The sequence below is a fragment of the Aulonocara stuartgranti genome (genome assembly GCF_965226115.1).
Source record: "Aulonocara stuartgranti genome assembly, chromosome: 7".
Classification (NCBI taxonomy): domain Eukaryota; kingdom Metazoa; phylum Chordata; class Actinopteri; order Cichliformes; family Cichlidae; genus Aulonocara; species Aulonocara stuartgranti.
In genome coordinates, this window is record NC_138945.1 from 39,535,319 (window position 1) to 39,562,964 (window position 27,646).

At 43.8% G+C, this 27,646-nt stretch overlaps 1 protein-coding gene across 1 annotated transcript in view; it reads left to right on the forward strand.

The window, feature by feature from the left end:
- The window catches only part of LOC309712246 (plancitoxin-1-like), a 47,810-nt gene that overhangs the window by 17,217 nt on the left and 2,947 nt on the right, over positions 1-27,646 (forward strand). Inside the window, exons 6-7 of the mRNA XM_082542910.1 lie at positions 16,018-16,182; positions 16,277-16,462. Coding sequence (XP_082399036.1) covers positions 16,018-16,182; positions 16,277-16,462 — 351 coding nt within the window. The remainder of the gene's footprint in view (positions 1-16,017; positions 16,183-16,276; positions 16,463-27,646) is intronic.

Consider the following 27,646-nt stretch of genomic DNA (forward strand, 5'->3'; position numbering starts at 1 on the left):
CAAATTCCTGGGCGTACACCTGGAGAAGGACCTCGGCTGGTCCCTCAACACCAGCTCCCTGCACAAGAAAGCCCAACAGCGTCTCTTCTTTCTGAGAAGACTGAGAAAGGCCCGGCTTCCACCACCGATCCTGACCACCTTCTATAGAGGAACTATTGAGAGCATCCTGAGCGGCTGCATCACTGTCTGGTTTGGGAGCTGTGCCATATCAGACCGCAAGACCCTACAGCGGATAGTGGGAACAGCAGAGAAGACCATCGGGGTCTCTCTACCCTCTATTGAGGACATCTACACCACACGCTGCATTCGCAAAGCCACCAGCATTGTGGCTGATCGGACACACCCCTCTCACACACTCTTTACACTCCTGCCATCTGGAAAAAGGTACCGAAGCATTCGGGCACGCACATCCAGACTGTGCAACAGCTTTTTTCCACAAGCCATCCGTCTCCTCAGCAAAAAGGGACTGACTGATAAACACGCACACACACACATACACTAACATTATCACTCAGCTTAACTCAAATACCTCAAAACATTGAGACTGGACTGACTAACCAACACAAGCGCAAACACACTGACCTACACCACCAAACCATCGCACACACCAACCTGTAAATGCTCTTTTGCACAATATTATTACTAGATATATTATATATTTTTTTTTTTTTTGCACTAACTTGTCTTGTAGCACCTTGGTTCCTGGAGGAACGTTGTTTCGCCTCACTGTGTATTTTTAAACTGTATATGGTTGAAGTGACAATAAAGTTGAACTTGAACTTGAACTTGAACTTGATAATTCAATAAAAGATCACAAACAACAATATAATATCAGTGGTGTGTAAGCGCGTGCGGCCTTCTTTGCTCCAAGTCACTCAAATCCATAGATCAGCCAAACATCGCGCTGACTGTAGCTTTTAACCCTTATTAGCTTGAGCACAACTCTATAATGAGCAACAAACTGCAATATGTATAAAATAATCATAGTTACACCTGCAAAGAAAGATTATATGATTATCCTGACACCTGTGAATAAAAGATCAACCTGAGGTTATAGCAATCACTGGAACGCAAATGTTAGTATAGTGTCAAAAGCTTCAATAAATGATGGTCAATGCAATGCTTGTTACTTGATTCTGATACAATAATAATGCCGATGTGAAAATAACAGTAAAACACCCCCTTTTGTCCCGTTTAATTTAACACATAAACGTTTATAAATGGCCCTCTTAAATTTGACTTTCCCCTGGTTTCTCCCTCACTGACCACACCAGGGGAAACTCTGTTTTGATTCAGCCACGAATGCAGCTCACCTGATTCATCACTGAGCTCCACCGTCACTGGCGTCTGACAGGGTGGCGCTGCATATTCTTCCTTTAATGTGTCTATTTTCAATCTGTTAATTAGAGTGCTTAAACATGAAGCAGACTACGTCCACAACAAGTCAATACAGCTGTAAATGTGGCCAATTATCAATCTATTCCTAATTAATAACAACAGATAGCTTTTATTTTATGCATGCTATTAGTCAACCACTCACCCAGAGGATCTTCAATCCCAGGAAATTCCTTCTCCTCCTTTAATGAGTCTGTCCTCCTTCCATGCCCTGGTAACTGGTCCATCCAGAGCCACATGATCTCAAAATATACATATAACAAGCCAAACCACACCTTGGTCACACCAACCCTTTTCCGCCCTAATGATGTTCAACGCCATCTTAGTCTGGACTGCCAAAAGTGACTTTAACGCTGACTGTTACGACAATCCATTTTATAACATATCCTGGTCAGATTTGTCAATCTCTGCACCAGGGTTATAATCGTTTTTGCCATTTCCATTAGTTTTTATTTTATTTTATTTCAACTCCAGATTTTCAATAGTCATCAGTCCTGATGTTTATACCAGTTGTAATCAGTTTTTACCAATTCTTTGCTAGTTTAGTCTAGTTTTTATTTTCTGAAAATCCTCAGTTTCAGTTTAATTATGATTAGTGTCAGTTATAGTTTTATTTGTATTTTGCAAAAATTAAGTGTAACAAAATCCCGGTTTCATCATATCAGCCATGCTCTTCTGCTTATCCTTGGGTATTAAGACTATTAACTCTTGCAGCACTGCGTGTTCCTAATTTTGGTTCAAGTTAATTGATAAACCTTTTTGAAGGTGATTGAGTCACCCAATTATTTAGATGTCCCAATCCCGTTGTCCCGGGATGCATCACGCTGCACTATCTGGGGTTAGGTGTTTCCTGAGGATGCTGGTTAAGTGGGGGAGCTCTTCAAAAGGGGGAGTGTGCTCCCCCTGATGAGCTCTTCAAGGTAAGCTAGAATAACCTTCTTGTGTGAGCTTTTCAAGTGCACTTCAAGGTTTGTGGGACTTTTGTTTTATAAATGTCCCTCATAACCCCCTGACGACCCAGTAATTTATTTTAGCGCACTCTAGTGTACATTTAGTTTTCGCTTGTAGCTCTCATACTCCACTTACCACTCTTCTAAGTCCTGATGTTTCTTAAAGAGGACAACAGTACCTTTAAAATTATATCGCATGTGTGGGGTTGTGGCCTTACCAATTGTTTTTTCCCACCTTTTTTAAATGGCCGGCATACCCACAAGCACATTTTATGGAAGCAAAAGAGATAAACTTGATATTTTCATCTGAAACGTTTTGTTAAACTCAGATTTTTATTTTTCGGAAATAAACATCTAATAAACAATTTAAGGGTTTTTTAAGCTTATTTAGTTTCCCGGAGAACATGACTAATTTATTAATGTGTGCTCTAATGTACATTGGGACCTGGTATTTATATTTATTTCACTTTTTTCTAGTAGACAACTCTTTGACAAAGGCAGGGAGAATTCTTAACAGAATAACTGAGCGAGATTCAAGCATAGTTTTTTCAAAGAATGAGAGTCATGTGAGCCAAATAGGAGAGGGTGAGACCCCAGTAGGAACTACACAAAGATTATCAAAATGCAGTGGCCACCTGATATCTATCATCCTATCTGGTTCAAAACCGATATGTAGAAGAATCTGGGATTTTGATTTTACGTTAAAAATAAAATATGGGTAAATGCAGAAATGTTTTCCAATAAAGTAAAAAAATAAGAGTCGCAATTATAGATGAATCCATGGCCCCTAATTGTTCCTACAAGATCACGTCGTTGCTGAAAGTTATCAGTGATCTCAATATGCGAAAAGGATTCACCGTATCTGGAGTTCAAGCTCCTCTTAACTGAAAAACCTGGGACAAACCTGTAGACATGACCTGAATGATATCAGTAATGAAGAGTTCTCTCCAAAACTCAAGAAAAGAAGGCCCCCATCAGATGAGAGTGTAACAAAATATGGTTCACTCCGCTTGCCTGAACTGGTTAACAGTCCAAGGCATTTCAGTTGTAGAATGGTTGGGTGCAACAATAAAACATATGTGGGATGTGGGAAGTGCCAAATGTTCCTTTGTGTCTTCAAATAAAACTCACAGTACTTCCTCAAATATCATAAATGAATTGACTTTTGTGAAATAGAAAGCCCAGTGCAATCACTTATTCCTGAACCAATGGTTTACAGCCAATGAAGTGTCAGTGACTTCTAGGTTGGTCCCTGATCTTCATCTTATGAGATTGTTATTTTAATAACACTTGATTTATTTAAAAGAAAAAAGAAAAAGAAAAAACGAAAATATTTTTTCCCTTTTTCCCTCTTTTTCTCTGGGTCTCAGGAGGACATTATGTCTCTCTCCACCACAAGACTCTTGCTATATCTAAAAAACAGTCATATTAAAATGATCCTCAATTGGACTCAGGCGCTTTCTCCCGACCTCCCTGACATGATTCTGCGCGTGGACGGAGCAGCAACACAGACGACTCGACTACCACAGCGCCCCGACCCAGCCACTTTAGGGTACGCACACATCAATGAAACCAAACACAACTTACAACAAATCCAACTGACCCTGGCCAATTCTGTGAACATCCATCACAGCTCCAGCTAGCTTCCCGCCACTTTACCCGTCATTTACGTCAAAGCAAACGCTCCTCCACCTCCAGTCCTCATCACTTCCTCTGCCCTCCCCAACAACAACAACCTTACTCTGCACACTGGACTAAACATACCGAACCTGATCAATATTTTACTGCGTGTTATTTCACCATCTTATTGAGTCAAATACTCTATCCTTATGCGGTTTATGACATTATATTTATCCAGCCTGTCTCTAAATATTTGAACAATTTTCAAGTTTGGGGTCAACTTTTGAGAATTTGACCATAAATGAAAGTTATGGCGCTATCACCCCCTTTGGGGCTTACCTTTCCCAGTTCTGATGATATTCCTCCCCATTCTCTATTCTCTGCAAGAACCCTTTTTTGGTGGCGAGAAACTGTTGGTGTGGTCAAGTGGGTGCTGTAAAAACAAAAGCTCAGGACAGAACAGTCACCAGTCATGTACTTCATACAAAATAAGCATATATTGAACTTCATATTGATCCTCTGAGTGTAATGTTACATTTTAATTTAAACTTCTCAAAGCTAAACACAATATTTTACTTTATCTTACTCTTGTTCTTGTGCAGCACCACCTCTGTCGGTTCTATCTTACTTTTAAATTGCTGACTATTTCAAGAAAGTACCCGAAAGGCGGGGACCAGTGTTTATCATTACATATCTCTCTTTTGAGTTTGGCAAGTCTATCATTTCCCTATTATTCATAGACCTCAGTGGGGGATTTTTTATTTTTAATTTTATAACCGTTAATTGACTTCTTACAGTGGCCTGCTATGGTTAACAATAACATGTTCAGCCATGAATGAAAACGGACCTTTTCTTCACTTTAGCATTTATCATTCCCAACAATATAATGTGATACATTAATCGAAACACAGCTACTAAAACACAATTTTCCCAATGTAAACATCAGTAACTCAACATTAGCAACCAAAGGGTTAAGTCTGCAGTTCACACTCCTGTGAAGCTACAGCCTCCCCCCTTAGTCTCTGTCAACCTTCTGTTCTCGCAAAAACAAAACAAAGCAAGACAAAACATCCACCCTTCTTTTACAGGCTGGGTGAATTGTTTGTGGACATCTACTAATCCTAAAGTCGGTACCATTTTTGTCTCAGTATCAAGTCAGTTAAAACTTCGTCGTCAGTCCATCACAGTCCAGTCACATACATACATCCACACACATTCATACCAGATATTGCTGATTATGGAGCTCCACGCGCAACCTACTCGAAGCTCCCTCACCAGTAAGATGACGTCATCATTTTAAAGGAAACAGTTCCTTGTTTGTTGTTTTTTCTTGGACTGGATTGACTCGCTGCAATCCTTTTAGACTCAGGACTTCTCATCCGATCAGTGTCCCACATAAGTGAATTTCTCCCAAGCCCATTATAATCATGGAGAAAAACACTTTACGACTGTTTTCAGTAAGAATATTTTATAGTGCTTTAAAGTTCAATCTCTCAGGCCTGGATTAAGGAGCCGATTTGTTAAATCAGGAACTCACAAAATACCAAAATATCACCACCGGTGGATCACACCTCTCAGATGTTCTTATCTCAGTGCACTGTAACAAAAGCAAAAACAAACGTAGCCAATAAAGTACTCATATAATACCCAATACTGGGGCCCATTGCAAACATGTCCAAGCATAAACCATCTTCCCCTCTCTTGGAGAAAGAAAACAATCCAAACTTCACTGATAAAATACACCTTGTGTCAAGCAAAACCCAAAAACCAACCAAAACTTCACACCCAATATTGTGTAGGCATACAATTACCGTAACTCCTTTTTTCTTTTTGCACCAACAAAACATGTTGGATTTACTTGCTTCAACAGTGGACACTGGTTACACACAAACGTTTTGCTTTGGCAGAAACTTAAACAACTAAGTTAAATCAACACAACCTTTTCATATTCTCTCCGAAATAAACTCACACCATTCATTCATCATTTTCACTCTGTCCCACTGCTCCTTGTTAGACTGTGTGAAGCACAGTAAACAATTCAGTGGAGGCCTTGAGCCATAAACAGACATCACACACAGACATTGTTTTCATAGCCAAACTGCTTTAGACCCTGTCCCCTAAATCTACACAAATGCCCTCTGGGCGACATGAAATGCATTTAACCAATAGATAATCAATGGGTTCTTGTTGTTGTAACCGACTCCGTATTTGGATGTTTGTGTGCAGCATTTGTTAGTAAAGCATTCTTCATTGCATCAGCGTGTGTGTGTATCACTTCTCAGTGAATTGAATCAGCATTTCGATTTGTGTATGTGCGTCAGTTCTCACTCAATCAACGAGTGCATATGTTCATATATATGTTTCTTTTCATTCTGAGTCAGTGCATGTAGATGTGTGTGTTTGTGTGGGTGTTTGTGTTCATCACTTTCCTGTTCTGGTGTTCTGGATAAACCACGGCCTGAAGCGTGCCCTGGGGTCCTGCCCTCCTCCCTCTCCGTCTGTTTGCATCCACTGGTGATGCTGATTAAAGTTCTGTCCATACTGGTTCTGGCCCCGATTGGGGCAGTCCTTTTCTCCAGTGTCCTGCATCTTCTCCTTGTTCGGCTCCTCCTTAACTTGACCCTTTTGCTTCTGTAACTCCTTCAGGGTTTTGATACGCAGCTCAATCGTCTGGATGTCCGTGCCAAGCTCCAGTCTACGCTGCTGCGCCAGCTCTTCCTCTGTTTCTCCCAACTAAGTCAAGATTTTGTGTTCAGGTCAGAGTTCAGCTGCAGCCACTGCTGCTCATTGTGCTTTGTTCTCATCTCCTTGCTGAGGTCCTGAGCCTGCAGAAGCTCCCAGCGCTCCATCACTCCTGAAGTCTGGGGGTCTGAGCTGCTGGGATCTGCCAGTCCAGACACCGTATCCTCTTCCTCCTCACTGTGTCAATACCTCCACGACACTCACCCCTCAGTCGCAGATATCCCATGTGTGAGCAGTCCGTTTCTGTGCCTGCACAAGTGCAGCTGCTGTCCGTTTGTTGCAGGCGGAAACGGCTGACCTCCAGAGGGTGTAAATGAGAGTCTGCAGCAGCAACTTCCCCAGTGGAAGACCTCAGAGTTTGTTCTGTTAGCTTAACAAAGGCCTCAAGGGAGTTTCTGGGATGCTCATCTGGCCCCAGCAAGCTCCGGCCTGACTTCACGTCCAGTGGCTGGGACTGCAAGTCTGATGGGTTCGATTATCAGCCAGCTCCTCTTGAGCCATGCTCAGTTTCTGCTCTGATGTCTTGAGCTCTTACTGAGGACAGAAACCTCAGTCTTTTCCGTACACATCAGATTGAAGTCCATTGATGTTTCCCTTGCTCTGCTCCACGGCCTTCTGCAGCTCTGCTGTTCGGCTCTTCTCAGAGGTGAGCTCCTGGTCGAGCCCCGACACCTGTGCCTTCAGCTTATTTTCTCCTGGTGCTTTTGTCCATTCTGAGGTGCCTCCTGACCTCAGTTACTCCTCGTGTCTCTGGCACGCCATTTTTCTCTGCCCGATCATCAATGTTGGTCCGTCACTGTCCTGCACAGTTTTAATGCAGAGTGGTTAAGGTCAGCATTGTTTTGCTCGGCCTCACTTTTCCTCCGGGCTTAATAGGCGTCTCGTCACAGCTCTGTCAGCTGAAGCTGTCTGGAAATCTCCCCCGTTTAATGAAACGGGCCTTGGGTTTAACGCTCTCCGTCTCCGCTGCATAAGATCGTTTTCCTGCAGCACTGTTGACATCTTCAAGTTGTTGTTGTAGGTCCAGCTGCTATAGCATTTGGTCCGGGTCACATCCAAGATGGTGGAGGAGAGAGCAAAGATGGTAGGGAGGGAGAGCAGGAGTCCAGGGTCCGCCTGGCTTACTGGGCTGACAAAGCAGCCTGCAATCAAGCATAAAGAGAAAAAAGAGAGAAAGAGAAAAAACAAAACAAAACAAAACAAAAACGAACGAACCAGAATGATGTTTTATTGGCTGCGTTATTCAGAGAGGGGAGAAACACCGGGGCCAAGCCCTGTGTCAACCTTCTCTCCCCCTTTTTTTGTTTTTTCTCATATATATATAATATATTATATATTCAACTCATAACCCACCAAGCTGACAGGACAACACAGGTACATGTTAAAATTCTTAAGATCAAGTTTAAAAGCAAAAATAGAATTTTCATTCATTAAGTAATCACTTGTATTAATCAATCAACAAAAACATGTCACAATTTGAATCTTTTTGCCACTAAATTTGTTGTATCGTCACTGGTTGGTCAGACCAGTGTCTTTTTTTTTTTTTTTTGAAGTTAAGTTGTTGTCCTGCAACCCAAAGAGTTTATTTGTTAGTAGTGGATAAACTTTATCCTGTAACAACAGGTGTACGTTAAGTTTCGCTTCTTTAACCTTGCTGGAAAATCTTCACACGTTAATGAGTGCAAGCTGTTTCTTCATTGCATGTATGTGCGTTTGTAGGTGGGTTAATTTAACTTTTTTCTCAAACAAGGCATTTCTCTGAAATGTGCCTCTCTCTCACATTTCTCTGCTTGTGTGTTTTGTTTCACCTTTTGTTGTGATGCTCCGGACGCCTTCCCAACCTCCACAAGTTTGTTGGGCCCAATGTTATATGTTAAAAACTCCTCTTAATTTCTCCTTTAATTCTCTGCTAGCTGCTGTCTTTTCCACAGCTGCTGATTCTTGCTGAGTTTGGTTTCCATTACTATAATTTGCTTCGGCCACTGTGCTTGTGGGGGCAATTGGTCCAGGCCCGTAGCCACCTGTATCAACACACTGAGAGGTTTATTTAATATCATTTTCATCACAATCTTACTCTGCCGACTGAGGTGCCGGTCTTAATCATACACGATTTGTCTCTTCTAAATCAAAACCCAGCCAAACATCAAACATTCAGCGTAGTCATTCAAAACCTTATTTGTAATATTATAATCAACAAAGTCAGCGTTTTACTTACAGGCATGTATCATTGTTTGCAACTCATAATTATAAACTCAAAAACACGCTAAACAGCAACAAAAGTCCTCTGTGCGCTTCACAGCTCATTTGCATGTTCACACACAGTCTAAAAATAGCTCGCAGCGCTGCAGCTGCACATCACACAGTCTCACACAAAGCTCAGACAAAACTCTATTATTTTATATTACAAAGACGTCTTATATTTACAACCACTGACAGGCCTGACAGATTCAGCACCTAACAATTTCGACAAATTTAAGTTAACGGGTCTCACCGAAGAAAGTCTCACTTTTTTGTAATCAATCAAACAGTATCTGTTACTTCTGGAACAGTTTCTGACCTAACTTCTAAAATCCCTAACTCAATTTAACTTTGTCCAAAAAAGTACATGACACCGTTTCCAACGATGAGGAGACTCTAACTCCTAGCTTATTTCAGGATGCCCTGTACCCCACAGATAAGCCAAACTGAACTAACCCTGTTCGCCGACAGGTCAAAGCCGCGCGTCCACGGCCAGGAGGGGGCGTAACCCCCGGGCTATGCGCTTCTTAGCAACTTCTGGTGCCGTCCTATAATAATTTTCACCTACACAATTTGAAAAATTTTACCATAACGGGTCTCACCGAAGAAAGATAACTTTTTTGCGGCCAATCCCAGCCTCTGTTTCTTCTGGAACAGTCTCTGGCCTAATTTTCTAAAACAACACATAACCAATTCCCTACCAAACTACTTGAGACTCTAGCTCAATTCCTTGGGACTCTAACCCAGCATTATTACCTTCATACTTTTTCAACTTCACTAAATACTCTTAAGCAACTTCAACTGCATAACACACACGGATCCTCATCAAAATCAAAACAGACCCTCTACCAGTAATTTCAGTGAGTAGACTTTAATTTAGTCATATCCAATTTGGCACACTTTGGAAATAATTCAACAGGTAGTGCCTTACCTTTAGATAAGCCGGCTTATGCCCACTCACGTCAGACCACTGGCTTGTGCCTGTCCGTTCGACAACCTCGGACCGTCCAGACCTTTAAATTCCACCCCAATACCTCAGGACGAGCCCCCAAGCTGTTACGAGTTCAAAATTGGGGATGGAGACAAGAGAAAAACCACAATAACAATACTGGTCCGGCCGGGTTGAGTCAAACGATGATTTTAATGAACACACGCGTGGGAGATGGACACTGTATGCAGACAGCCTCAGATCTCAAAATGGTGCAGCATTGCTCAAACTTTTATAGCCTCTGGTGCCCCCACCTTATCATAAAAGCCTAAACATTCACATACTTTTCTCTCACACGGCGCCTAAGCTACGACCTTGGCTCCCTGTTTATCTGCTCCTGCTGAGATGGGGCAGAAAACTCCAGCATATTCTGTTCTCTTCTAATCAGACAAATAAGGCGATGACTTTTCTGCGAACAGTATTTCTTATAACTCAGCAGTATAATGCATCATAAAACAATATCATTCATTCACAATAAATCAGCAGTTTAATGTAATGCAAATCAGTTTAACTAATGCAATAGTTATCAACTTCTTCTAATTCAGGAGAATATCCATCCATCCATCCATTTTCATCCGCTTTATCCGAGGCCGGGTCGCGGGGGCAGCAGCCTAAGCAAAGAGGCCCAGACCTCCCTCTCCCCAGCCACCTCTTCCAGCTTATCCGGGGGAATACCAAGGCGTTCCCAGGCCAGCCGAGAGATATAATCTCTCCAGCGTGTCCTGGGTCTGCCCCGGGGCCTCCTCCCGGTGGGACATGCCTCGAACACCTCACCCAGGAGGCGCCCAGGGGGCATCCTTGTCAGATGCCCGAACCACCTCAGCTGACTCCTTTCGATGTGGAGCAGCAGCGGCTCTACTCTGAGCCCCTCCCGGATGGCCGAACTTCTCACCCTATCTCTAAGGGAGAGGCCAGCCACCCTTCGGAGGAAGCTCATTTCTGCCGCTTGTATCCGCGATCTCGTTCTTTCGGTCACTACCCACAGCTCGTGGCCATAGGTGAGGGTAGGGACGTAGATCGACCGGTAAATTGAGAGCTTCGCTTTTACACTCAGCTCCCTCTTCACCACGACGGACCGGTGCAGCGTCCGCATTACTGCAGCTGCAGCCCCAATCCGTCTGTCGATCTCCGGCTCCCTTCTCCCATCACTCGCGAACAAGACCCCGAGATACTTGAACTCCTCCACTTGGGGCAGGAACTCATCCCCGACCCGGAGTGGGCACTCCACCCTTTTCCGGCTGAGAACCATGGCCTCAGATTTGGAGGTGCTGATCCTCATTCCCGCTGCTTCACACTCGGCTGCGAACCGCTCCAGTGCGAGCTGGAGGCCCTCACCCGATGAAGCCAACAGAACCACATCATCCGCAAAAATCAGAGATGAGATTCTGAGGCCACCAAAGCGAAAGCCCTCCGCCCCTTGGCTGCGCCTAGAAATCCTGTCCATAAAAATTATGAACAGAACCGGAGACAAAGGGCAGCCCTGGCGGAGCCCATCACCCACCGGGAACGAGTCCGACTTATTGCCGGCAATGCGAACCAAGCTCTTGCAACGGTTGTATAGGGATCGAATGGCCCGTAGCAATGGGCCAGACACCCCATACTCCCGCAGCACCTCCCACAGGACACCCCGAGGGACACGGTCGAATGCCTTCTCCAAGTCCACAAAACACATGTAGACTGGTTGGGCAAACTCCCATGCACCCTCAAGTATCCTCGAGAGGATAAAGAGCTGGTCCAGTGTTCCGCGACCAGGACGAAAACCGCATTGTTCCTCCTGTATCCGAGGTTCGACTAGCGGACGAACTCTCCTTTCCAGCACCCTGGCATAGACTTTCCCAGGGAGGCTGAGGAGTGTGATCCCCCTGTAGTTGGAACACACCCTCCGGTCCCCCTTCTTAAAGATGGGGACCACCACCCCGGTCTGCCAGTCCACAGGTACTGCCCCTGATCTCCACGCAACATTGCAAAGGCGTGTCAACCAGGACAGCCCTACAATGTCCAGAGCCTTCAGGAACTCGGGGCGGACCTCATCAACACCAGGGGCTCTGCCACCAAGGAGTTGTTTAACTGCCTCAGTGACCTCGCCCCCGGAAATTGGCGGGTCATTCCCCTCATCCCCAGACTCTGCTTCCTCCTCGGAAGACGTGTCAGTGGGATTAAGGAGGTCCTCGAAGTATTCCTTCCACCGCCTGACAATTTTCTCAGTCGACGTCAACAGCGCTCCGCCAGCACTATACACAGCGCAGGTAGAGCACCGCTTTCCCCTCCTGAGACGCCTGACGGTTTGCCAGAATCTCTTCGAGGCAGTCCGAAAGTCTTTTTCCATGGCCTCTCCGAACTCCTCCCACACCCGAGTTTTTGCTTCAGCCACTGCCCGAGCCGCATTCCGCTTGGCCTGTCGATACCTGTCGGCTGCCTCCGGAGTCCCACAGGCTAACCAAGCCTGATAGGACTCCTTCTTCAGCCTGGTGGCTCCCTTCACCTCTGGTGTCCACCATTTGGTTCGGGGATTACCACCACGGCAGGCACCAACCACCCTGCGGCCGCAGCTCAATGCAGCAGCTTCGGCAATGGAGACGCTGAACATGGTCCATTCGGACTCGATGTCCCCAGTCTCCCTCGGAATGCTGTCGAAGCTCTGCCGGAGGTTTGCGTTGAAGATCTCGCGGACTGGGGCCTCTGCTAGACGTTCCCAGCACACCCTCACTACGCGTTTAGGTGCACCAGGTCTGTCCAGTGTCCTCCCCCGCCACCTGATCCAACTCACCACCAGGTGGTGATCAGTTGACAGCTCAGCCCCTCTCTTTACCCGAGTGTCCAGAACATATGGTCGCAGGTCTGGTGATACGATTACAAAATCGATCATCGACCTACGGCCTAGAGCATCCTGGTGCCACGTGCACTTATGGACGCTCTTATGTTCGAACAGGGTGTTCGTTATGGCCAAACTGTGATTAGCACAGAAGTCCAATAACAAAGCACCGCTCGGGTTCAGATCAGGGAGGCCGTTCCTCCCAATCACGCCCCTCCAGGTCTCGCTGTCGTTACCCACGTGAGCATTGAAGTCTCCCAGCAGGACAACAGAGTCTCCAGGTGGAGCACCTTCCAGCACCCCCCCCAGGGACTCTAAGAAGGCTGGGTACTCTGAACTGCCACTCGGCGCATAAGCACAGATGACAGTCAGGACCCGTTCCCCGACCCTAAGGCGCAGGGAACAAACCCTCTCGTCCACCGGGAAAAACCCCAACGAACCGGCAGCAAGCCGAGGGGATATTAGAATACCCACCCCAGCCCGCCGCCTCTCACCAGGGGCAACTCCAGACTGAGACAGAGTCCAGCCCCTCTCCAGGAGACTGGTTCCAGAGCCCAAGCCATGCGTAGAGGTGAGCCCGACTATATCTAGCCGGTACCTCTCAACCTCACGCACTAACTCAGGCTCCTTCCCCACCAGAGAGGTGACATTCCATGTCCCTATTGCCAGTCTTGGCAGCCGGGGGTCAGTCCGCCAGGGCCTCCGCTCCTGGCCGCCACCCGACACACAATGCACCCGACCCCTATGGCGCCTCCTGCGGGTGGTGGGCCTGCGGGAGGATGGGCCCATGTCTCCTCTTCGGGCTGTGCCCGGCCGGGCCCCATGGACTAAGGCCCGGCCACCAGACTCTCGCCCTCGGGCACCCTCCCCGGGCCTGGCTCCAGGGCGAGGCCCCGGTAACCCTATCCCGGGCAGGGTAAACTGTTCCCTCGATGTCTTTTTCATAGGGTCTTCTGAATCGCTCTTTGTCTGGTCCCTCACCCAGGACCAATTTGCCATGGGAGACCCTACCAGGGGGCAAAAGGAGAATAATGCAAACTAAAACTACATAATAATTCACAGTCTTTAATTAGGGGTATAACATGGCATAAAATAATATTATACTTTTTACACTTCAATACAACCCTTGGGCACATATATGCGGGACTTTTCGTGGCTGTTTTGATATCGCTCTCTCTCTTAACCGATCAAATCTGGCTGTGGTAGCAGCTTTAAACTCGGTATGACCCAGGTTGATAGAGGGTGCCCAGTCTGGATCGCATTCCAGCCTTTTGTAGGCTGGTTTTCCTACAAAACACAGCAAACAGCCCGCAAAGCCACAGTAAACAAAGCAGCATAGCGCAACGAATTCAATTCAAATCAATATAAGACTTATTTGTAGCCTATATCAACAAATATGTTATGATAAATTACGTAATAACTACAACAGAAGACTTACCTTTGTGGAAATGCTTGGAGCAGACTAACATGTGAGCTGGGGTGTTCTGGGACGTTATATTTGGTCTTCGAATGGCTGCGATCCAGGCCATCCGTCGGCTCTCTGTTACTTCGTAAACATGGCTTGAACAATTTTTCTTCCACGATGGAATCCGATATAAACCGATCTCTTTACCCGTCGACTTCCCGTGGCTGTCATGCGACCAGCTATTGCAGTTAATAAAACAACAGCTTCTTGCCATTCTTTGTGTTTCTTTTTATCGCTGTGTGACTGTTTTCTTGTGAAAGCCTGCGTGCGCTAGTACCGCTTGCCACTCGTACCTGCAATCCTTTGCGGTTTTACCCCAAAATGATGTCACATTTTCAATCTCTATTGTGCAGCTGTAACTCGTTCAGAGTGTTTTTGACTCAGTTAGATGATATTAAAAAAAAGGTTTCTTAACCACAGAAATAATTCTGTGATCATGCACTTTATTCGTCCTGTGTGGTGTTTCAAATCTTTTGGTGCTGCTGAACTAGCTGTCACGATCCTGGGTCTTATGACCCAGTGTTTTGAGTTTTAGTTCTTTTGATGTTTATAGTGTATGTTTAAGCTTATTAGGTTTCCTATGTTCATTTGCTTATTAGCTCCCCCTTGTGTTTTCAACCCCTGTGAAGTCTCCCTTGCCCTTCGTGTGTTTCATGTCTGTTGTCTTATGTTGTCATGTCTGCCTCTCATGTTTCCTGTTTTATTTTGAAGAGATCTCGTGTTTTTATATTATGGATTATGTTTTGAGTCCTTTGTTGTACTGTTTCTTGTTTCCCTAGATTTCAGTTATGGTTATCATAGGTTTAGTTCTTTGGCTTTGTAATATGGCTTCCCTGTGTTCAATGTTGTGTCTACTGTGACCTCTTTGTACCATGTTTCTGGTCCCTATAGTCTGTCTTCTCAGTTGCTGTTAAGTTTGCATGTTTAGAGTTCAGTCAGTGTGTTTCCTGTTTTACTTTGAAGGTCCATGTCTCATGTGAGTGTTTCTAGTTTTGCTTCCCTTGTCTCGTCCAGCCTGATTACTCCCAGCTGTGCTCTCCTTCTGTGTCTCATTCCCTCGTTATCCCTCTGTGTATTTAAGCCCTATGTTTCTCTTTGTAAGTGTTGTAGTCTCCCTCATGCTGTGTGTTTCTACCTGTAGCTCCCTGTGTGATTTGTTAGTCTTCCCAGTTTAGATTTTGTAGAGTTTTTGTGTTCAGCAATAAAAGCTGCCCTTTGAGTTCAATCCTGTCTCCAGTGAGTTTGCGTTTGGGTCCAATCCCTGCCTGCCACACAGCCGAAACATGACACTAGCCTTTATATTCATTCTATTAAGAATGAGTTTTGCCCACTTTAAAGTCTCCTTTGCTTTTATTGACATTCCTTGGACCTCATTCCAGTTGGCAGCTTCGAAATACAGATTCTACACTCGTGTTTGATGTTTTACCTGCTCAATTTGTCATTAAATGACAAATTAGCTTGTCAATAATTGTCCAGTTATTTTTGAACTGAAAATGGGGAACTATATATGAAAATTACTACCATTGCTCATCAAACCCTTCGAATTAAAACTGAAGGTCTGTCTACCATATCTTAATTGTTTGACTCAAAATCCACTTTGGTGATGTACACAGGCAAAACTACTAAAGTTATGCCATTGTCTAAATAGCTACATTAACTGTTAGTATTACAAGGTGCTTGTGTCTTTGAAAACACACAAATTTTTTTTGTTTTGTTTTCAGTCTGGAATTTGTTGATCACCTGTTTAGCAAAAATTGTTCTGTAGGTTCTGTTTCAGTTGACTACGATATATCACATTTTTTTCCAGGAGTTCTGCTTGTGGATAAAAGTGGAACTGGAATCTGGCTCCTGCACAGCACACCAAAGTTTCCTTATGCAAAAGATGAAAATTCATTCTGGCCTTCAACTGGAGTAAAAAATGCACAGACATTTATCTGTGTAACATTTCGCTATGAACAGTTTGATAAAATTGGTAACGTATTCACAGAACCTTTCATATTCATAGTGTGGTTATATTTTATTAGTGTAATGAATGATGCACTTTAATGTGGGCCTGTTTTTTTTAGGTAAACATCTGCAGTATATTCGAGCTTTCCCGTTTGACCATCGTATTCCAGGAGACTTTCACACAGAACTACTGGATGTTGTAAACAAGGTTCATGTTCCTCCAGATGATCATTTTCAGGAACTGAACTCGAATAAAAGGGTCAACTTTTACAGCATCGCAAAAAAAATCCAAGGTCCTGATTACGGTGAGACATCTGCATGTTTAATAAATAACAATAGTTCAAGCAGTGATGGGAATAACGGCGTTACAAGTAATGGCGTTACTAACGGCGTTACATTTTTCAGTAACGCGTAATCTAACTATTTACTATTCCTATCGTTACAACGCCGTTACCGTTACTAACAAGAAAATGCGGTACGGTCGTGTTACTATTTTCCAACAAACAGACGGTTGAAGCTGTGTTCAGCTTACCGCACCTTATATCAGTTGCACGGAAGTAGCTGTAAGTAATCTGGGCGCTATAGCTTTAAGCAGCTTCATGCTTCCGTGGGCGGCAATCACTTTCTGCCCGATCACTTTTGGCACAACACCTGGAGCTAAGGGGGCAAAACAATCGCATGAGTGCTGCTGTTTGCTGTTTTATGAAATATGATTCATTAAACATGTTTGTGGTTGTTACAGTGAAAAATATAACTTTTTCCACTTGGATTTTATGTTTTTTGTCTGATTTTAGATCAATTGTGTTAATACAGTATGTCAAAATGAAAACATAACTATAAATTCAGACACCTGAGGTTGTGCTGAAAAGGATGATACCAAACAAGGCAAATGTGGACAAGAGATATTTTATTTTGTATTCCTATGGTGACAGTTTATAATCAGAACTATCAGTGATCAATCATTTATCATTGTTGAATCTGATGACAGCATAATCTCTGAAGTATATCTATGGTAATCTGAGTAAAGATTAATGTATGCATATTATCATCTTTTAATCAGTCTCAAATGGAATCCACAGCATTGTATCACCGTCTGAACTGGTGGGTCCAGCTGGGCCTTCTACATTCAGTTTTGCACGTAGTCAGGCCTACACCAACATGCACAGAGAGTCATGTAACACACGCACGTTCACACACACTTATTAACACAGGGGGGTCGTCTTAGGACATCCTCTCTACTTGGATACACAATTTCACAAAATACACAACATATCACACACTTGTTTGTCTCTAAGTGTAACGCGGTTAAAGGACCAGGGCGCCTGACTGCAGCCTCATAGACAATGAGCTATCAGAATAAGATTCGACTATGGAGCCTGAGGGTGTGAATAAAACACAGGAAACGAAAGTAGAGCTCAAATATATATATATATTATGTTTGTTATGAGAAGTGTATAGACGGATGTACAAAAGAAATAAAAACATATGCATATATATCACAAACAAAAATAATGTTGACAATACAAAACAGCTTAGTAGGTTCCAAAAGGAGGTGGGATGAGGTGTAGTCCAGTATGTGATTTAGTTTAGTTCCATGGACCTGTGATAGGTCATGTGTCAACAATTTGTGATTCAGTCCATAGGTTCACAATTCCTACCGCAACGTAGCGGTGGTCGGGTGGCTCGCCATCTCGCGCTGATCAGGGCTGATCGCGGGAGAACAAAAAAAACCTGACCTACACAAGGTCAAAAAACAGAAATTATCATTCACAGAAGAAAATGAAACAGCATTCTACTGCTGTGACAAAATAAATACATAAATCCATAAATAACAAAGTCAAGTAATCAATGCCACGTTTCATACAACAATCAATAAACCATCATCTCTTATAATGAATGTCATTCTAAATACTATTCTAGAAAGACATTCTCATGGGTCCCATCAAAGTATATCAGCGTTAAAGCTAATAAATATTATCCAAAGTTAATCAAATATATTTACAAAACTCATTTAATCACAGGTGTTGCGCAACAGATTCAATAATGTAAATGGAATTTAACTCAATGCAAAATCTCATAGGCCGTTTCGGCATTTCATCAGAAAAGTAACAAAAAACATCCAAAACGGACAAAACTACAAAAATCAAATCACTCGTTCAACTCTAGATACGTTAAGTCAACATTCGGCCATAATGGAATAAACAAAAACAACAATATTCAATAGATGACACTAGTAATTGCACTTACTGTCGCTAGCCTAGCATTAGCTTACCGGCATTGTAGGATGTGCGATCGCGGCTCCGCATGTACATTAATTGTGACAAAACAAAACAAACAAATAACTCACCGTTGAGTCGAGTGTGAGGTAGTGTAAAGATGAATGAATCGGCCGGGTTATTGCACGCTGTCAACTGGCCTGTAGTGCAAAATTTGTCGATATCTGACAAGTACGCCAACCACAGGGACAACAGCAGCCAGAGGAGCAGGGACATGCAGCTGATTGACCCGGAACTTATACAGGATTCATTCCCGCCACAATAAAGGGACTGGCGGAAGTGGGGTCAGAAGTCACCGTGGTTACACTCTCCCCCCCTAATCTCATGGACGTCCTCGTACATGGACTAGGCTGGCAGCGAATGACTGGTTGGCTGAGGTGTGAAGGCATCGTCTCCTCTTCTTCATCGTCTTGAAGAGCGAAGGAGAAGACAGAACTTAACCCATGCAGGAAGGTCTGAACGCTCTTTAACAGAGGCTTACCAGGCTTGATGTATTGCAGCCGATCAGGAGGATTCCTGGTGCGGGTTGAATGCCTCAAGGGTGGTTCTGCCTCAGGACTGAGAGGCTCTGATTCAGTAGGTGAGTGTTGTGACAAGTTACTTCTGGATCCTTCCGAATCAGAAGACAGACTTTCTTCATCGTGAGAAGTTTCGACAAGATCAACTGGCTCAAAGCCAGCTTCCACGGTTCCGCTAGCAATAACTTGTTCCTCTTCAGCAGGTACAGGTTCCTCTGAGAGGATAGCATTCTCTTCCTCTGTAGCCAATACTACAGGGACATCGGGCTGGTTGACAAGCGGCACAGGTTGCGGAGTATTGGGTAAGTCGATGGTTGTTGTGAAGGTGACAGGTTCAGCAGAGAAGGGAACAGGTAGGTATGAGATTAGTTCCTCTTCGTCATTGTTATCAGCATCATCAGCACGTACAGGAGACACGGGTAAGACAGGCATTTTCCTCTTCTGCTTAGTAAGCAATTCCTTTTCAGGTGGTAAATACCCACAGGGCAGTAGGAGGTCTCGATGTAAAGTTCTCAGGGGCTTGTCTTGGCCTTCGGGTCGAACTGTATACACAGGAAGAGTGCCGGCTTTCTTCACTACAATGTACACAGATGACTCCCATTTATCTGCAAGCTTGTGTTTGCCTCTTAGCCGCACGTTCCTCACAAGAACTCTGTCTCCAACATTCAGCTGTGATGCAGTGACATTTTTATCAAATCTGTTTTTGTTACGTTTCATCACCTTTTCTGAGTTTTCGATGGCCAGCTTGTAACTTTCTTCTAGGTGGGACTTTAGTTTGTCCACATATTGTGTGTGGGATGTTGATCCTTCTTTGGCAAGGGGTAGTCCAAAGGCCAAGTCCACCGGTAAGCGAGGTTGGCGGCCAAACATAAGCTCATATGGTGAAAAACCTGTAACATCGTTTCTTGTGCAATTGTATGCATGCACCAGGGGTTTTACAAAATCTTTCCAATGGGATTTCTGTTGAGCTGTGAGTGTTCCTAGCATGTCCAGTAATGTTCGGTTAAACCGTTCAACAGGATTGCCTCTTGGATGGTATGGAGTGGTTCTTATTTTGTGGATCCCAGCCATTTCACAAAGCTCTCGGATGATTCTGGATTCAAAGTCAGGGCCTTGGTCACTGTGCAAACGTTCTGGGATACCATAATGCACAAGAAAGTTGTCCCATAAACATTTGGCAACAGTCCTGGCTTTCTGGTTTGGTGTTGGCACAGCAATGGCATATTTTGTGAAATGGTCAGTTATGACAAGTATGTCTTTGACTCCACGATCTGGTTCCACAGAGAGAAAATCCATGCACACCAGTTCCATGGGATGAGAGGTTTTGATATTGACCAGAGGTGCGGCTCGTTCAGATGGGGATTTGCGTCTCACGCATCTTTCGCATTGTCTTATTTTATTGACCACATCACTTGTCATCTTAGGCCAATAAAACCGGGAACGGACCAAGTCCAGCGTTCTGTCAATTCCCATGTGACCCATTTGATCATGTAGGTGGTTAAGTACAACTGGTCGATATTCCTCAGGTAGCACTAGCTGGTATGCGAAGTCACTTCCCACTTGTCTCTTCCTGACGAGAAGGGTGTTATGGAGCTCCAGTTTATTTACTTCTCGCAGTAATAGAGGTAGATCGGGAAGTTCTTCCCTCAGGAATGGCGGTGGTGACTCGCCTCGTTCAACCTGAGCTATGACATGCCGGATGACAGGGTCAAGGCGTTGTTTGGCTGCAAGGTCAGCTGTTGAGATTTGGGGGAGTACCATGGAGGTGAACTGGATGTCGTCCGTGAAACTGTCAGGCAGACTGTCGACATTGACAGACATGGATAACACCAGAGCAAGATCAGGATCCGTGCTTGAACTGTACATCAGATGACGGTCACAAACTGCTTTGATGGTATGCTGGTCAATAGAGACATAATCTGGTTCATTGAGATGTTGCCATGCAAATCTCCAGATTCGCTCACGTTCTTTCTGTGACAGAGGATCATCAGACAGTTCACCATGAGGTCGGCGAGACAAACCATCAGCATCCGAGTTCTGCTTTCCTGCTCTGTAGATTAATTTGAAGGTGAAAGTGGACAAAGCTGAAAGCCATCTGTAACCGGTAGCGTCAAGTTTTGCTGATGATAAGAGGTATGTTAATGGGTTGCTGTCTGTCACAACTGTAAACTGAGCACCATAAAGGTAGTCGTGGAATTTTTCAGTCACCGCCCACTTCAAAGCAAGAAACTCCAATTTGTGGGCGGGATACTTTGACTCACTCCGGGAAAGACCTCTGCTGGCATATGCTACAGCTCTGTTTTTTCCATCCTGCTCTTGATACAGCACCGCACCAAGACCTGTGGCACTGGCATCAGTGTGGAGTGTGTATGGTTTCTGGGGATCAGCAAATGCCAGAACTGGGGCAGAAGTGAGTTTGTCAATAATGGACTCAAAAGCTTGTTGACACATTTGCGTCCATCGTCCTCCAAATGGCTCTTTGGGGTTGAGGTAATTCTCTGGCTTTACAGTTCGTCTCAGTTTCCTCTGAGAAGGTGGATAACCAGCAGTGAGTTCATGTAACGGCTTGACAATGGCCGAATATCCCTGGACAAAACGTCTGTAGTACCCAGCAAAACCAAGGAAAGATCTTAATTCCTTCAAGTTTTTTGGCACTGGCCAAGAAGTGAGTGTGGAAATCTTGTCCAGATCAGTTTCAACACCAGCCTGGGACACTACATGGCCCAGATACTTCACCGATGTCTGGAAGAACATGCATTTCTCAAGTGAAAGCTTCAAGCCAAAATCTTTGAGTCTGGTGAGAACTTTCATCAGGCGAGCTTCATGTTCTTCAAGAGTTGGTGCAAAGACAATGAGATCGTCAATGAAAACCAAGACTTCTTTTAGATTTAATTCTCCCATGCATTTTTCCATCAGCCGTTGGAAAGTGCTTGGTGCATTGGTAATCCCTTGTGGCATCCGATTAAATTCCCAAAATCCTACTGGGCAGACAAAGGCAGTCTTTGCCTTATCCTTCTCCTCCATTTCGATTTGGTAGTAACCCGACTTGAGGTCTAGCACCGTGAACCACTTTGATCCTGCAAGTGCGGAGAAGGTGTCTTCCAGTTTAGGCAGAGCATAAGCATCTTTGATTGTTTGCAGATTGAGTTTGCGGTAGTCAATACAAAGACGTATACTGCCGTTCTTTTTGCGTGCAACCACAATTGGAGAGGCAAATGGTGAGTCAGATTCTCTGATAACGCCAGAGTCAAGAAGTTCTTGCAGGTGCTTCCTGACAGCATCAAGATCTTGAGGGTGAATTGGTCGTGGTCTTTGCTTGAAAGGAGTTGGATCGGACAATTTGATTTGGTGTTTAACTTTGTTGGTCCTGCCGAAATCCAGATCGTGTTTGGCAAATACTTCAGGAATAGTGTTGAGTTTTTGAACAATGCGTTCTTTCCAGTCTGGAGTTAAGGGGGAATCTCCAAAGTTGTATGGTGGTTGAGATGGAGGTAACGACTCTATAGACTGGTCTGAATACTGGGTGGGTTGCTCTTTGGAAATGACCTCTTGGAAGGCGCTGATTTCTGCAATAATAGCTCGAGCTGGAATGTGGATTTCATGGTCGGACTCATTACTCACTACAACAGGCAGAGAACATGGCCGACGTTTAGGTAAGTCCACAAGGCAGGTTTTTACTAGGAGTCCACCAGGCAGAGAACTGGAGGTGGGTTGTTCCAGAATAACTGCTTTCTCACCTTGGAATAGCCTTGTGACCAGGCATCCCTCAAGGACAGTGGTTTGGCCGGCAGTAATCGTATGCGGTTGGTCTGACTTTAAGATTACAGGAGCATACTGGTCATTTGAATTCTGGATGTGGCGACACTGGAGGATTTTATAAACTGCAATGTAACCGGAACCAGATGGCAGGAATGACTGCTCAGAGAGGGTATCACAGTGTTTGCTGTACGCAACGTCAAGAGTGTTGGTACCAACAAGTATCATTGGGGGTGATTGCTGGACGTCAGGCACGACAAGCGCAAGTGTATCAACATTAATGGATGAACCAAGAAAATTAGCTGGGAACGTCATGTTAATCTCAATGTATCCCAGGTAAGGTACGGCTTGTCCATTTGCTCCTTCTACTTCCAACAGATCATCCAGTGGTTTGATTGGATGGTCTGAAAGGTAAGTATTATAGAAGGAAAAAGGAATCGTAGTAACCTGAGAGCCAGAATCAAGAAGACAGTTGAAATGGTTGCCTTTGATTTGAATTTGGCCTGTGCTTTTGGTCCCCACAAGCCCTTTTGGCAACAATGGAAATTTGTTGTGGTTTCTGGGACTGTTCGTGCACGCAGCTCCTGTGTGTCCCACCACAGAAACTCCTTCTAGTTTAAAGATGAAGTATTTCTAGCGTCCCACTCTTGCTGTTTTTTTCTTAATTGGCTCTTTTTCTGTTCAACAAGACTGGAGTTTGCTCTGTTGTTGCAGGTGGAAGAAACATGGCCATCTTCTCCACAGTTAAAACAGTACCATGGCTTGGGTTTGGTATTTGACTGAGGTGAAGAATGACTGGATTTGGTTTGTCGTGGCTTAAACTTTGACTCGGTTGGACTTTTTTGGGACAAAAGTTGGGACATTTGCTGTTGGAGGGTTTGGAGTTGTTTTTTCATTTCTTTTAGCTCTTCATTGGCTGTAGAGTGCCCACAAGAACAAGTACTTTGGGATTGGATGTTAGCTTTTTGTTTTGATGAACCGATGTATTTCTTCATAAGTGACTCCGTAGCAATTTGTCTGTCTTCTTCTGTCCGTAACGACAACAACAAGTCAGAGAAAGGTGGTGGGTTGTCCTTTTGCTGTTCTAATTGTAGTTTGGTTAGTATAGTGTTATCCCAACACCCACGACAAAACTGCTTCAGCAGATGCTTATTCATGTCAGCAGCTGCAAGTCCTCCTTGCTTTACAACAGTGCTGAGGGTTAGCTGCAATCTTTGGAGGTAAGCGGATGGTCGTTCACCTGGATTTTGAAGAATATTTAAGTATTGAGCATACAATTCTTCACCATCTTGAACTGTTCCAAAAGCGGAGTCAAGTACACTTAGTATGACTGAAGGCAATGTGTTGGGACTTAGACCTTTAACCAAATCAGCAGCAGGTGACAACAGGCTCTCTATAATACGCCTGGCGACGTATAGAGCTGACACACTGGGGTCGGCAAGCAATAGATCAATTTGGGAACGCCATGATTCAAAATCTGCTTCACTACTTGGCTTAGGAATCCTTCCTGAAAAAGCACGGAGACGTAGTGAAGTTGTGGTGCTTATGTCTGGGTTTCGGACCACATGCTCAACAACAACCCTTTGTATTTGTGGTGGGTTGAGATCAGGGGCTGTGAGTGATACTCTTGGAGTTGGTCCAGTCTGGCTTTGACGAGGTCGTGCCCCCTGCTGGTCAGTGGAAACCTGTCTGGCAGGAGGTGAAGACAATTGCTGCTGCTCCAGTTCCCTTTCTTCTTCCTCTACACCAATGTCCTCATTTACTCCATTTTCCTCATCATATTCAACTTTTCCATCATCACCTGCTCCTGCTTCATGCAAATGTTGACCAATCTGCCTCATTACTGTCTTCAAGACATCTTCAAACCGGTGCCCGCTGCGATCAGCAATATGCTTGAGCTCTTTGAGGTAATTGGGAGGGGGACTGCTGCTGTCCTCCGTGGCGGCGTACTCACAGGCCAAAGCTGTGACGCGGAAAACAAGGTCGGCAACACTTTTAGAACAGTGGGTGTATGGCAGAAACGGCTCTAGAGTTGTAAAAGCAGTGGTATCTACAAACTCAGCGATCAGGTTTTTGAAGAAAGTACTTGCGGGATCATTTACGTAAAAATGACGGTTAAGATTCCCATAAGTACGCAAGTAGTCAAGAATTTCATTATCAGATTTTGTGTTAGACACACCGGAGATCATCACAGACTGTGATATATTTATGCCAGAAAGTGCAACTGAATCCATTTTTGATTTTATGTTCAGCAAAAGCGAAGTAAATAAGTAAAGAAAACTGTACGTAAGACCCCAAAATATTCACACACAAAGGCTCCTGGCTGGTTCGCCACTTGTAACGCGGTTAAAGGACCAGGGCGCCTGACTGCAGCCTCATAGACAATGAGCTATCAGAATAAGATTCGACTATGGAGCCTGAGGGTGTGAATAAAACACAGGAAACGAAAGTAGAGCTCAAATATATATATATTATGTTTGTTATGAGAAGTGTATAGACGGATGTACAAAAGAAATAAAAACATGTGCATATATATCACAAACAAAAATAATGTTGACAATACAAAACAGCTTAGTAGGTTCCAAAAGGAGGTGGGATGAGGTGTAGTCCAGTATGTGATTTAGTTTAGTTCCATGGACCTGTGATAGGTCATGTGTCAACAATTTGTGATTCAGTCCATAGGTTCACAATTCCTACCGCAACGTAGCGGTGGTCGGGTGGCTCGCCATCTCGCGCTGATCAGGGCTGATCGCGGGAGAACAAAAAAAACCTGACCTACACAAGGTCAAAAAACAGAAATTATCATTCACAGAAGAAAATGAAACAGCATTCTACTGCTGTGACAAAATAAATACATAAATCCATAAATAACAAAGTCAAGTAATCAATGCCACGTTTCATACAACAATCAATAAACCATCATCTCTTATAATGAATGTCATTCTAAATACTATTCTAGAAAGACATTCTCATGGGTCCCATCAAAGTATATCAGCGTTAAAGCTAATAAATATTATCCAAAGTTAATCAAATATATTTACAAAACTCATTTAATCACAGGTGTTGCGCAACAGATTCAATAATGTAAATGGAATTTAACTCAATGCAAAATCTCATAGGCCGTTTCGGCATTTCATCAGAAAAGTAACAAAAAACATCCAAAACGGACAAAACTACAAAAATCAAATCACTCGTTCAACTCTAGATACGTTAAGTCAACATTCGGCCATAATGGAATAAACAAAAACAACAATATTCAATAGATGACACTAGTAATTGCACTTACTGTCGCTAGCCTAGCATTAGCTTACCGGCATTGTAGGATGTGCGATCGCGGCTCCGCATGTACATTAATTGTGACAAAACAAAACAAACAAATAACTCACCGTTGAGTCGAGTGTGAGGTAGTGTAAAGATGAATGAATCGGCCGGGTTATTGCACGCTGTCAACTGGCCTGTAGTGCAAAATTTGTCGATATCTGACAAGTACGCCAACCACAGGGACAACAGCAGCCAGAGGAGCAGGGACATGCAGCTGATTGACCCGGAACTTATACAGGATTCATTCCCGCCACAATAAAGGGACTGGCGGAAGTGGGGTCAGAAGTTACCGTGGTTACATAAGGTAGCATCTGATGTCTATATAAGGAGCAGTGGCGTGTCTAGAAAATTTTTGTTGGGGGGGCCAGGTAGGGGCACAGATTTGGAGAAGGGTGGCAGATTTAATTGGCAGATAATGTTTAAAAAAAAATTCTACCAACCCTTAACCATAATTCAATAATCCTATAAACCTAATAACCAAATGCACTTTTAACTCTTATTAGAATGAGATTTTAACCACTACGGTGCAAAGTTTTTAGATACTGCGTTGATAAAGTACAAGAGATACAATCAGTGCTTTGTCAGTGTTTACTCAGCATTCAAGGACAGCAATATTTGCATAGTATTTTTACTGACATATAGTGCACATATGTTTTGGGCAAAAACATTTTTGAAAATTAAAATACGAACATTTGTAACAAACAATTGACAAATTAGCCAATGCCAATGCAAAACTTTATCTGCCTGTTAAAAAAAGAAGATAATCTTCTCACAAACTGGTGTTTGATTTTGAAACAGGAAAAAAGTGGGGAAACAACTGAAAAGACTAACATTTGAATGAAACCTGAAAGCAAGTAAATACTTTCTATGCTGCCTTATCGTAAACTTTGGTAATATTGATAAAGAACAACACTGGCTGATGATAAAATACAGTCAGCTGGCATGGTGACACTGCCAGTATTAACCTGCAGGGCTGGACTGGGACAAAAAAATTGGGCATTTTTACTACAGACCGACCCACCAGGTAGTAAAGCCATAAAGACTTTGACTGAAAACAAACCCTGTTGTGACAGTGATGTACAGTCTTGTTGGTATATGTATGATTTCTATACATTTTACGTCAGATAAAAACTTTGGTTGTAAGATTTAGATAATTATTTAATAAAAACTAGATATTTTAAATGAGAATAAGAAAGAAAAGTATTTCTTTGTGCCCACCTTTCCCTGTTAATGCCCTACCTGGCCCCCTGGCAAAACTTTGCTAGACCCGCCCCTGCACAGTTACCAGCTGTCAGCTACATAAAAAAGGATCCTGGTGTTATTTGTCTCTCAGAAACAGTTCATAACTTCCCTTCAACTCATTCATGTCACCTAAAAGGTAAACCTGTTTCTCCATCACCTGTTCAGCTCTGATGGTTCAGTAAGGACATCTCCTGGTTTCATCTTCATGTTTCCCTCTCACCACATATCTAAACAGACATCATGACCAGCAGCTTTACAGCTGTGGCTCCAGCAAACATCAGCTGATACTAGAAATTAATATTAAATACATTCTAACAACAGCTGATCAAGCTTAAACGTGCTGCTGTTGTTTAGCGCAATATCTGCTGGTTTCCTC